Source organism: Pelecanus crispus, chromosome 3 (assembly GCF_030463565.1).
Source record: "Pelecanus crispus isolate bPelCri1 chromosome 3, bPelCri1.pri, whole genome shotgun sequence".
NCBI classification, from domain to species: domain Eukaryota; kingdom Metazoa; phylum Chordata; class Aves; order Pelecaniformes; family Pelecanidae; genus Pelecanus; species Pelecanus crispus.
Genome location: NC_134645.1, coordinates 28,114,676 through 28,127,707, shown reverse-complemented (window position 1 = coordinate 28,127,707; position 13,032 = coordinate 28,114,676). Strand labels below are relative to the sequence as shown.

At 36.8% G+C, this 13,032-nt stretch overlaps 1 protein-coding gene across 21 annotated transcripts in view; it reads right to left on the bottom strand.

Moving 5' to 3' along the window:
• The window catches only part of NRXN1 (neurexin 1), a 728,426-nt gene that overhangs the window by 210,570 nt on the left and 504,824 nt on the right, over positions 1 to 13,032 (bottom strand). For all 21 annotated transcript variants that reach the window (XM_075708526.1, XM_075708515.1, XM_075708516.1 and 18 more), the window contains one exon: positions 9,496 to 9,677. In XM_075708526.1, the coding sequence (XP_075564641.1) occupies positions 9,496 to 9,677 (182 nt within the window). The remainder of the gene's footprint in view (positions 1 to 9,495; positions 9,678 to 13,032) is intronic.

The window sequence follows — 13,032 nt, the reverse complement described above, 5'->3', positions numbered from 1 at the left end:
TTTCACGGATGACTCTATTATATTACTAGATATAACAAACAGTATATGCTTAATAAAATGCACAGTAGATATAATAAGCAGGGAAGTACCAAGGTAGGATAGGTGGACAAAAGTGGCTAGCTCTTGGAAGCGACCCTCAATCATCCAGAGCTCTCATTCTTCAAATAAGCAAAATGTCGTGGTTTAGCCCCAGCCAGCAACTAAGCACCATGCAGCCGCTCGCTCACTGCCCCTGCCACGATGGGATGGGGGAGAGAATCGGAGGAGTAAGAGTGAGAAACACTCCTGGGTTGAGATAAGAACAGTTTAATAATTGAAATAAAGTAAAATAGAAATGATAATAATAACAATATAATAATAATAGTAATAATAATATACAAAGCAAGTGATGCACAATGCAATTGCTCACCACCCGCTGACCGATACCCAACCAGTTCCCGAGCAGCGATCGCTGCTCCCCGGCCAACCCCGCCCAGTTTATATACTGAGCATGACGTCATATGGTATGGAATAGCTCTTTGGGCAGTTTGGATCAACTATTCTGGCTGTGCCCCCTCCCAACATCTTGTGCACCTGGCAGAGCATGGGAAGCTGAAAAGTCCTTGACTAGCATAAGCAGTACTTAGCAACAACTAAAAACATCAGTGTGTTATCAACGTTCTTCTCCTACTAAATCCAAAACACAGCACTATGCCTGCTACTAGGAAGAAAATTAACTCTATTCCAGCTGAAACCAGGACACACAATAATTTCCTATGATTCGATGCTTCCTTTGGGTGATCAGCCAGGTTTCAGTGAACATCTCAACTGTTCTGCTATTGCAAATAGTCAAGTATTCTTTAAATCTTAATAAGGTTGCTAAGATGTCTGCTAATTTCATCAGCTCTTCTTATACACAGCAATGTTCTGGAAGACTTGGTGCCAAGTTACTAAAATATCTGTAACCTTTGTATGCAAGGATGTTGGCTAGTAACCAGTGCAGGGAATTTTGGATTAAAAGGACCTTATTAGACTGGGATGGATCTAAAACATCAACAGGAGACTATAATGTTAACTAGGAAAGGTGCTGCTATGGAGGAAAGATGGGCTATTTATTTATCTGTATGTTATAAACTAATTCTTCTGTCCTCCTTTCTGAAGCCAGAAATTTGGTATTTATATGTAAAAAACCTAGTCACAAAAGGATATGTCTCCTAATTTTGGCCACATGCTTATTTGCTTTGTTCTTGCTGCTTTTGTTCTGTAATTAAACAGAACTAAGCAATGCTCCTCATCAAGAAGGTCTTCCATGTGAGTACACCATATAGTCACCATCTGAAGTGACTCCTCTGTTCCTTTAGCTATGCGGTATGCCTCATTCTGAGGGAAAGAAAAGGTATGTAATCACTGAGACCTCTGGAGGTTGCCACCTGCTTTCACTGGGATTCACTGGGACTGGAGAACAGGCACAGCACATGAATTTGTGTTTGAGGACACGGCAGAAAAACAACATAGGGAACAAGGGACAGAGAAGAGAAAGAAAGAATCCTTGAAAATAAGACTGGATGTAATCCATACAGGACTTCAAAGCTTTAAAAGTAACAATGTAAAAAATAAGAGCTGCTTTATGAAGAGGTCATGACCCTCTTCAAGTTTATCTTAATTAAATATACTTGCTCTTTTGCTTGCCTCTCCAAATTGGTCCACTGCAGTTCTTAAATATGCACAGTTTTTGTTATTAGTATAACATGACTCAGCTCAAATACCTTCTATTCTTAATCTTTTTAGTATTTTTTTAAGTTCAGCAAGGCCCCAGGAAAATTAAGTTCCCTGTTTACGTTGTCTCCTCGTGCTGGATCAAAAGTTCCATTTGCGTACAGTTTTCAACAGTAAAGTCAAATGAAGACTTGCCATCAAATTCAGTGACAAAGTTTTGGATCTCAAGCAGTTAGCCAACGGAGAGATTCTATTTACAGTGTAATCCTGAGATATGTGAGATCAGAAGGGATGTTAGCATCCACGATCTGGTCTGCAAGATCATTTTATACAATGCCATGGCCACATGCAATTCTTTCCATATTGCTATCAAATGATTCTAATATATGTGGGGCCACCAGTAGTGTTTTAAATATCTACTCACCCTCAGTCAGGCTCTACATCTTTGCTAGAAGAAAGCACCTCAGGAGATTCATCAGTGTTGAGGGCTGGAGCATTTTGTGACTGATATATGGTATTTTAGCTGAGAACTTAGGTCCTACTGGTTGTGCAATTTTTTCTTGCTAAGGGGCTGGCACGTGGTGACCCTGTCATACAGCATGCTTTTTGGGAAGGAAGCTTTTATCCTCCCAAAAGCACGAAAGGAGCAGGATGCATAAAGGAATTATTTGCTGGGTAGAGGAAGAAGTGAGAACTTCTATTTATCCCAGGACAGAGGAAGAAGATGAAAGGAGTTGCTTCCCTCAAGCACATTTCTAGGCTGGGGAACCAGGAAATCACAGCCGGGAGATCAGACCTGCCACTCTGGTGTAACAGACCTTCCACGCCAGCATCAGTATTTCTCCTTTCAGCGCTCCATGATGGCAGTCATAGCCAAACTGTTTAATTATATCAACTGTCCAAATTCCATTCACATTTTTCATACAGTAAGGTATCGGTCTGTTCTGCGCCAGAATTAGCACATTTCCATAACTTTCTCTCAGCAATTTGGCCTGTTTATGACAAGAACAGACCACAGTTGCTCAGTGCATGATAACAGACTGTGCAGACTATTCAAGATGAGGCATTAACAGCTTATATAATAAAATCGCTTTTCAGAGTTTTTTTAATCTATCTCTGCTAATACAAAAGAATAACTTAATTGCATGTTTTCAAGGCATGGCTTGACCATTTCAGTGATTTTTTTTTTTTTTTCCCCCCTACAAACTTAGATCTTTAACCTGATCAGCAAGGTAAATGATTGCTGCATTTAGCACAAATTCCCCAGATTAATTCATTGCTCCCATTCTAATTAACTTAACGTTTGTGTACATTGAATTCCATTCTCACCTGCCTGTCTAGTCCCATAAATGATTCTTTTTTGATTGCACTGCTTTTCACTATTCAAAACATAAGCAAGGCTGGAAACCCTTCTTCCATAGTAATTTTTCTTCAGTTTAAAAATTAACACATAGTCTGGTTGCTGAGTTTTTTGTTCTCCAAAGAGAAGAACAATCACTGCCCACAACAGGTAAACTCCCTATAGCATTTTCCATATGCATATATTAATGAGAAAAAAAAAATCACAAATATCATGAATATAAGCATAATAAGGAAATATCAAATATTAGCATAATTCTGGATTAGATAACATCAGCCTTAGGAAATTTTCTTGTGCCTCAAGGTAGCAGAATATTAAATATCATGACTCTGATAAACCTAATGATCCAAAGTCTTTCCAGGGCTCCAGAGTGATCCCTGACACCCACTTAGCTGATATGATGATGGCCTGATTTTCAGAGATGCTGACTATATTCAGCTTCCATTGACTTTAGCCACTGATGTGCATGCTCAGCACTTCTAAAATATCAGATTTCTGAAACACAGTTCTGCTTTTTTTTAACCCTTCCTGGACATGAAAAATTTGATTTTAAATTCATTAGTGTTTTGTGCATATGCAAGCCTCGCTGGCCTCCCCAAATCTTTGCATTGCACAGCTACGCATACAATAATAAGGAATTCCATATTTGAAAGATGATTATTAGAAGAAACGTTATTCTGGGAATATTTTTTTTAAAGATTATTAAATTCTTCCTGGGAAAATTAATTAGCTCCAATACAAACCACTAAAATCAAAGGTATTTTTACCATCAATCTCATTGAAAGTACATCCAACTCTCTAGGCATTGATCCAAATACAACTAAGTCAATAAGAATCTTTCAATTGACTTTCCATTAGGCATTAAGCCCAAGACATGTGAAGTATTCAAAAGAGAATAACAAATTCATTTATCTTAAGACTCTGCAATTTCTTCTCTGGTACATTCAAACACGGAAGTCTGATCTTCACTCAAGCTTTACTATTTCTGTTCGCTTGAGGGAAGGTCATTATACTTGCATAAATTAAAATTATCCTTATATTATGCATATGTACAATAGAATCTAACAGAGTCAGCTATTAAAAGCCTGGTGCAGAAGAATACTGCATATGTATAACTAAGAGACAGACAGACTGGAGCAGGAAATGATAGTCCTTTTAAGTTTGCCAAAAGTTCCAAAAAAATGAGTAAGAAAAAGTCTGAGAGAGAACTTTTGCAGAATTTTCCATTAACTTAAAGCTGAAAATCAAAACCCCTTGATATCAATTTTTTTTTTTTTACACAAAAGTCAACATTTCATTTGGAGATACTAAATATTTCCCTAGTTTACAAAAAAAATGAGGTATATCATATACAAAAACTGAATAAATAGCTCAGAAAATGGCAAAGCATTAACTTCTTTTTAAAGCAAGAGAATTTTTGAACCAAAGCTGACAAAAACTCACTAAAACTTTCACTTGATTTTTATCCACGTCTTCCTCATGGAAAAAGTTTCAAATGAAAAATGCCTTTCTCACAATATATATTTTAATAGATGTAGTATATAAACAGTTGGTACAAAGAGCACAAACAGAATTTATTCATGATCCAAAACCCAATTATTACAACACATACAATATTTCCTCCCCTATGACTGTTCACCTCTGTCATTAATTGTAACTCTGACAGCTTCACAAACACATTTTGAAAATCTAAGTACAATACTGATTAATCTGTGATGCCAGTAATGCTGCATCTTCAGATTATTTCAGGTTAATTATATTATACCTTGCATATATTGACACTATCTGTCCTTAATCATACCATACTTTTTCAGGTGACATATTACCACATCTTTTAAAATAGTTTTCCATGCTTTCCTATGACAGTATTAAACTTACTGGTTTACATTTTCCCTATAATCTTTTCTCCTAATAACATCAAACACAATGAAATAAAAAATATCTACTACAATCTACCCTGAGTTTAATTTCTTTTTCTTTTTGTATGTTTCCTATATCCTAGGTAGGATTGTCACTCTTCTCTCACTGGAATTACAGGGTGCTTTTCCCCAGCTTCTCGCAGAAGAGGGTTAGGACAACGTTCAAAATGCTGCTGCATCTGCCTTATTCCTTATTTTAAACCTTAGCATGTTTGTTATCAGAACGATCTTCACCATTTCACATACTCCAGCAGATCCGTATCTGTAACTGAGCTTAATTAGTTATTCCTTGCCCTGCCTGAGATAATAGCAGTGAGCCCAGTTTAGCTTAATTAGCTAGTGTCCCGTAGGCTGGGTGTCTTTTCTGGAACACCAAGCTGTAAAAAATGCTCTGCTGGACTTATCCCCCATACAAACTTCTTGTTCTCAATTTCAATTTCAAAATCAGCCATAACCATAAAAAAAGCACACTGTTTTTGTGCTCTCAAAACACTTTGATTTTAAAACAAATAACACAAACAAGGAAGACAGAAATTGCGGACTCTTTCCATCAGGCACACAAAATGTTACATTTTGTTATATTCTTTCATTTTAATTTTCATTTAAGTCTTTCATTTTAACAATGAAAGATGAAAACATGGCATAATCTATACTTAAAACAAATTTTTTAAATGGTTGAAGTCTATTGATGGAAATCTACCCTTCTTGTCTTCATTCGTAGAGCAAATGCTATTTGCGCCACACAGGAGAATGCCAGTTTCCTATGCTGCCACCATTGCCAGAAAGAGCAATTTAACAGGATTTCTTAGCCATTTGAGACAATATCTTTGTCTAACTTAACTTTGTTCCTCACCATAGAAAAGCTGGAAACTCGAGGCAGCAACAGCACAGTGCCTGTGGAAGACAATGACACATCCTATCCCCATATATATACACACACACACACACACACACACAAACACACTTTTCTGTCCGGCGACTTGGGAGAAGAGGGTGGGAAAAGGAGAGCAGAGATAGGAATAGGAATCACTAGCAGAATTACCTAAAGGCTTTAAAAGTCAATGAAAAAGCCAAGCATAAAAGTGCACATGACCGAACACCGCGTGAAGAAGCTGCTGCCCTTTTCCTTTTGGCATGGAGATGGATGCGGACCATGCCAAGAGAAGGGGAAAAAAGGAGGATTATAGTAATTCTCAGAGCTATCTGTCCTTCTTTTATCTGTCAACAGGAGAAGGAAGCGGCAGTAGACTTTTAGGCATGGTATCTGTTTCCTCTTGAACTAGATCTCCCAGCAGAGACTGCACAGGAGACAACTTCCATAACAGAAGTCAAGTGATTGCTATGAAAACTAATTGCTGCATCTCTGGATGACTAAATCATATTAACATCCCTTTCTTGAAGCACAGGGATATATATCATACACACAACCAGTCCTTTATATCTAGGCTGCTGCAGTACAGGTGGAGTTTTATAATAATCTATCTTGGAATTTAAAATATTTGCACTGGAACAGTTAAGCATCTGGTAGCAATGCAGATTACACATTTTTTTAAATGTTTCTCATATTAACAATGGTTATTTGGGGAGGTTAAAGGATTACTTTAGATCAATGTGTTCCTAACCTAACACTAAAGCTGTGATTCAGATGATCAAGTAGCAATTTTCCAAATCAGAATTTGTTATGAGCTTGATTTCATTATTAGGTTTACATAGTCTTAAAGTAAACAGAATAATAAAGAGGGCAAGCACACATTGAAGTACCATAATCAAACTCGTAATTTCCTCTTCCATTTCTAGAATGAAGAGGGTTAAGAGCAAGCTACCTCACAGCTCCATTCTGAAACATCCCAAACAAGCACCGTCCCCAACATGCTAGTAAGGACTATGATCTAAAATTTTTTAACTCAAAGCAATAGTTCCAAACTTTCTTTGCCACCATTCTGCTGAAAAAACACTTAAAACCTATCCTTACACATCTGTCCCAAATTTGTCGCTAGGGAGGATCTGAGTCATTAATGACTTCCTGGGTAAAATGAAAACCCCATAACAAAAGAACCCGTCTTTACCATACTGTAAAACCGAATCACAGCATAATTAAATCACAACTATATCATTGTTATAATGTTATAGTTGTTATAACACAGGTAAGTTATCCATGCACAGTGCATCTCAATGTACACAGGCATTTATTGCTCATGCAAATGCATTATACAAACAGGTGAGTGGTTGCACGCAAAAGAACATGCAGAATTAGACCCTTCCCTCCTTCCAGTTTTTCCTCCTTCCACTATTCACAGCTTTTGCATGTTTCTGGTTATTTAGTAGATAAGACATTCTTAGTGGCTTCTCAACATTGGTGCAAGAAGGAAGTTTTGAATGACACAACCCTCCTGTTGCTTTTATTACAGCTACTTTAATGCAGTAGCTGCCAATATTGAAAAACTTTGATCCAATAAACTATTTTTCAAATATAACATATACATAGGCCTCTCCATTTCTATGTTCTTCTTCATTTTTATAACCATGATGTTTCACAATATCTTGTTGAGCTAAAATAGATCTCTGGTAAAAATCTCAGAAGCACCTACAGTTCCACTGACTTTAATAAGATATACATTCTTTGGTACCATAAGTGCTTTTGAAAATACTGTCTTTCAACTTTCTTTTGAGTACTATCCAGGAAATTCCATCCCAGCAGTTTTCTAAGCTTTATCTAACATTAACGACCCTTAAAAAAATCCTGGCTAGATGTCTTAGGATTTCAGGTCAATCCCTTAGTGTCTCCACTCTAGAGAGAGGCTACATTGAAGCAGCTCTCAGAAGGTCAGACCTTGCTCCAGTGAAATTTCAGCACAGTTATCATGGATTTTGCTGTAAGGCAGAGCAGGCTTCAGGGAGGTTCCCGAAGTCTCTTGCGAAGACAACAGGAGGAAGCCAGGATCACCTCACAGAGCATGATCATAAAAGGCCTTTTGCTGCTGCACAGAAATTTCATAAGACCAGTAAAGTATAATCTAAGATTTTCCCCATCCCTATTAAGCTGGTAGTGTTTCTGACCATGGAAAACTCTCAATTATTCTTTTATTTTTACCATCTGTTGCTACAGCACAGGTATAAGAAAGTTATTTGGGAAAAAAACGCCTGAAACACTTATGAGCAGGCAATAATTTTTGATGTCCAACTCATAATTAATGAACCTGGTGTTTGTTTTAAAATGGAAAAATCAAAGCCAGACAGAAGATTACACGAATATTATAGTTTCAATAGACTTCAGGTATAGTAAAACTACAAGAAAAACGTATAATACGCTAATGAAAAAGAAAACACTGTAAGAAGAAAGTAACACTGTTGACCACAGTGGGTGGATCTGGTCTCAGATTGCAAAGAAATGGGCAAATGATGACTAGGCACCTGATGTTAGATGTAGCTTTGGAAAGCACATTTTTAAATTCTCTTTAGCAACACAATACTTGCCTTGAAAAATGTAGGCTCTCAGTTTTTCTGGCACCTGGGAGAAGTTGCTTTGTTCACATTTTTAAATTAAGATTGTACAATACCAGCCAGCCATTTTGTCCATGCATTTCAAAGCAAGAGAAAGGTATAGACAACCTCTGAATTTTATTTACGGCCTTCCTTCTTTGTTTATTTACTTAAGCTAGTAAATAAGAAAAATCACCTTGGTCCACAATGCAAGAGTGCCTTTACAGAAATAAGAAGCCTGGGAAGATTGAATACTGTAATTCCCTCTAATTTTGAAAATGATCACTGCTGAATGTTTTCTGAGGGTAAAAGTGTAATTGGTTATAGATCAATAAGTAATTTCATTCAAAAGGAACTCTTCTCTTCCTGAAAGTAGAGAGATTCTTAAATCAAAATCAAACTAATACATTAACAAAGTTGAGACTAATCTAAACAACAAAATTTTATACTGCCCTAGTTATGTTTATCTCAACTGATCATTTATTTATGTTGCCATAAAAATCCAGATGCTTTCAATTTTGATTGCTAGTTATTTGCTTTAAGGCAGCTGAAATTACCTTTTTAGACTTCCTAGCTTCACAATCTTGCTTTCTGCTTAAGATTTATCATCACAAAGGAATGGTGAAATCGGAGGATAAATTCTAGTATTAACAATAAGCACAGTCAATTGTGATACACTGTAATTCCCCCATCAGATTCCAGATTGAATCCTCCAGGATTAATGTACCTTCCTCTGACATTGCTAAATCCTGTTTTACGTAATTAGATTGCAGTGAACTGCTATATCTGTACAGGTATCATGGTATGATTTTTAATTGAAAAGGCATATAAAGTAGCACTGTATAAAGTAAAAGGCATTTTGAGAATGTCTGAGACCCTGTACAGTATTGTATGCTATAAGCCATTACCATTTAGTTCACTATTGACCCTAAAAGGTTCATTAAAAAACTGCTGTATTTACATTAAAATAAAATAAAAAGCCACAAATACAAGAACAATCAAGACAAGAAGAAATATCATGCATTTGTTAGTAATACTTACGATATGCAGCTCTAAATAATCTCCAAGCCCAGTAGAACTGTCCACTCGTACCAACACAGCTTCTTTTTGAACAGTACTAAACCCTATTGCCAGTCTGTCTGCACGAGTGCTTGGCCGGTCATTAGGAGGCCACGTGTAAGTGATTTGTCCACCACCTTTGCTAAAGATATATGTTGTTCCCGCTGCAAAACAGAAATAAAGATAATTAGCTCACTTGCACCAGTGCAAACCCACATGGAAATCATATGCTCTACAAAAATCAAGATGTTCTCATATAGCAAATGGATTCATAGAAAAAAACTAGACTATATTTCAACATGAAGGGGTCTTTATCTCTGAAAATTTTGCAGCAAATGAAATATTAGTGCTTTTTATATAGTGCAATCAACACAGAATATAACATAATTGCATATGCAGCAACTTAAAATACCATAGCTCTGATTCAGAAATGCATATCTATTCAAGAGAGTTCTTAAGCATATGCTTGAAGAACATGTTTCTGTGATGTGCAGAACAGGGATGAGTTAGAACAGGGATGAGTTGAACCAAATGCTTTCCCAAACTGGGCCTATGTGGAGAAGAAATCAAGTAATTCCTGTTATCTCATAACTGACAAAAAACCTGTAGTTCCTTATTTACACAATGAAAATGATATGCACTATATGATATGTCATCGTGCCCAGTGAAGCAAGACATTAACAAATACATTCAGATAAGACCTTTATGGATCTGAGGTTTATCAGCTTGTGACAGATGGGTATAACAAATGGAAACATACTTTACTTGTCATGTCAGGACAAAAAGATATCAGTCTACCATCTAAGTAAGCAATGGCTTATTTGCATAATGCTCAATGTCTAACTTGTAAGAGTGGAAATCTTTGCACATTATATGCAGTGTGCACTTACAAAATCTATAATCTGTTTTAAACAAGTGTTGTAATCTAAACCCACTTATCACTCAGGTGCTTAACTTCATCACCAGCGTATTTCCTCTGAACTGAAACAGCAGCATATCCGGACATTTTCCATTTAAAACTTGTATCCTAACAGCAGCATACAGCAGGCAAATCATGCATGCATTTGATCTTTCATTTGTAAAGTCACTACAAGCTGTCCACTCCTTTCCTATGAAGATCGGTCAAAGCTTAGGGAGATATGTCAGTGTATTGTAAATACAGATGTCTAGCTTTACTAGCTGTTCTAAGCTCTCTCACTGCGTGGCTACTCTCAATTTTGTTAAATGTAATTCAGTTCATTCCACCCAGTACTCTCACTACATACTTCCCATGTCCATGTAAGGAAGATAGTGCATAACAACATAATTGTAATTTTCTTATTTTCTTTCAAGATTGACCAAAACCACTGTAACCATACAAAAGGATCTAAAATCACTTGAACATGCAGACTTCTAAAGCCAAACCCATGAAGGGCTGTATAGTTACACCATTCCTTCAACTCTCAGATGTCTCAAAATCTTACTCTACTGCTAAGTGAGACTGCTTTGTGTCAGTCTCAAAGCAAAAAGGTCACATGGCCTTTTTGAAAAGGTATCCTATATTTATTTCAAACATCATTTTTCTTTTATGGAATTTGTACCTACTCATTAGTTTTTTCCAGTACCATCAATTTGTAATATTTCATGCACTGCGCATAGCACTTAAAAAACTGTAAAGCTCATTTTATATCAACGCACTTGCAGGATTGAACTGTGCTTCAAACAGATCTCTTGGCTTTTCTCTTGATGGCAAAATACCAACCTGCATGTGTTTTAGGAAAACTTGTCAACTGTCTTTAGCAAAGACAAACACAATAACAGATCTGATATCTAAGGTTTCACTTATACTCCAAGTGAAATCAGGGTTTATCATCATTGTAAAGAGGTGTGCAAGAGTAGCGAAGATAGGGGCTGTGCCGTACAAAAGCTTGGTAATGGACATGGGCAAATGGTGTCTGGCTTAGGAATGTGTGACAAAAACCTGATCTCCTGCTCTACCACCCTTGCTTTTCTCATACGCGGTGCTGTGAAATACACAATAATCTGTTGCATGCTATTCATGTAATGTAATGATGGTTGAATCTCCAGTTCTAGTACATCCCAAAACAAAGATACATGAGACAGGTAATATCACTCTTGATGGTCCCCAAGTTCTCCTCTTTGCTGCTAGTGTTGACTTCAAATCTTGAGTCAATTGAGGAGTGACAGAATTTGGACCTTCATACAGTATATATCACATTGGTGTCTGCAGTAAAAGGATTTATTCTGTGTGGATGAAAAACTGAGGGCTTGATCCAAAGCTCATTAAAAACAGTGACAGCCTTTCTGTTGACTTCATAAAATACTGTGTCAGGTCATGAATGAGGTTCTTATAAGCAACAAAAATGAGAAGGCTAAGAAAAACAACTCCTTACACCTCAATGTCACAGATGAAACTGTTAGAATAGAACATAAGATTTAAGTGGGAGTGCATAATTCTCCTTTTCTTGGTTGTAACAGATGTGTTTACCCAATATAGAAGACAAAGAAAAAGCCTGCCAAGCGATGGTGGAGTCATACTGAATACAATGACCCAGAAGTAAGTCTCCAGATCTGAACAATGAGAGACTCTGTTGTTCTTATTCAGAGTGAATCTTTGCCGCAGTTTTTTGCTAAATACTGCCCTTCAAATAAACCAATGAAGAGCAATTCATTCCATACTGCTGCCGCATTGAAACCAAGGTCAATGTCAGTAGGGCTGGATAGATCTAGCTGCAAATCTTAAACTACGTAGAATCAACATCAGTTAAAAAACTTATCTTTTACCCATGATAACATGTGGCTTATGGTTTCTTACGGCAAAGCTTTTCCTTCTTTATAACTGTCCATTCTGTAGCTCTTCGAACTAACTGCGTGTCTGGTAAAAGGCCAATTAATCCATGCTGATGAATACAGATCTGCCTCTGTCTAAGCTGTACAGGGAGTCACGTTCTTTGAATTTCCTGTATTAATTATGAAAAAAATGGGTCGGAAGCCATTTGAGAATAGGTCCTCTAGTGTTTATATTTCAAGAAAGACAAATATAATAATGTAAAATTTATTACTCTGGGATTGATCTCAGCTTATAGTCCAACCTCCCATTAACTATTAAAAGCTAGAAACTGAGCAGTTGTTCGAAACCACCCTGCTTACTATCAATTTTTGATCTGTTAAGAAACAACAGAGGAAGCCTAATTCACTTGCTCCATAAAAGCTTTTATGATGTCTGACAAACCTTAAAATGTCTCTGCCATTCTTTCAGAACATTGTCACTAAAAAACAGTCATCTTCCTTTTCTCTTTTAGCTTATGGCACTGTGTTGTTTGGGGTTTATCATCTCAAGAGAATTGAAAGCAGCAGAATTAGAATGTCGAGAATAGCAATGCCATCAGCACAGTACTTATAAGTAAGCAAATTTGTAACATGCCAGTTATATCTCTCAGCCACAGAATTTACTGTGTAATTCTTTATGCATCCATGCATCTACACAATATTTAGGAAAAATGTCCATACAGCTCTTAG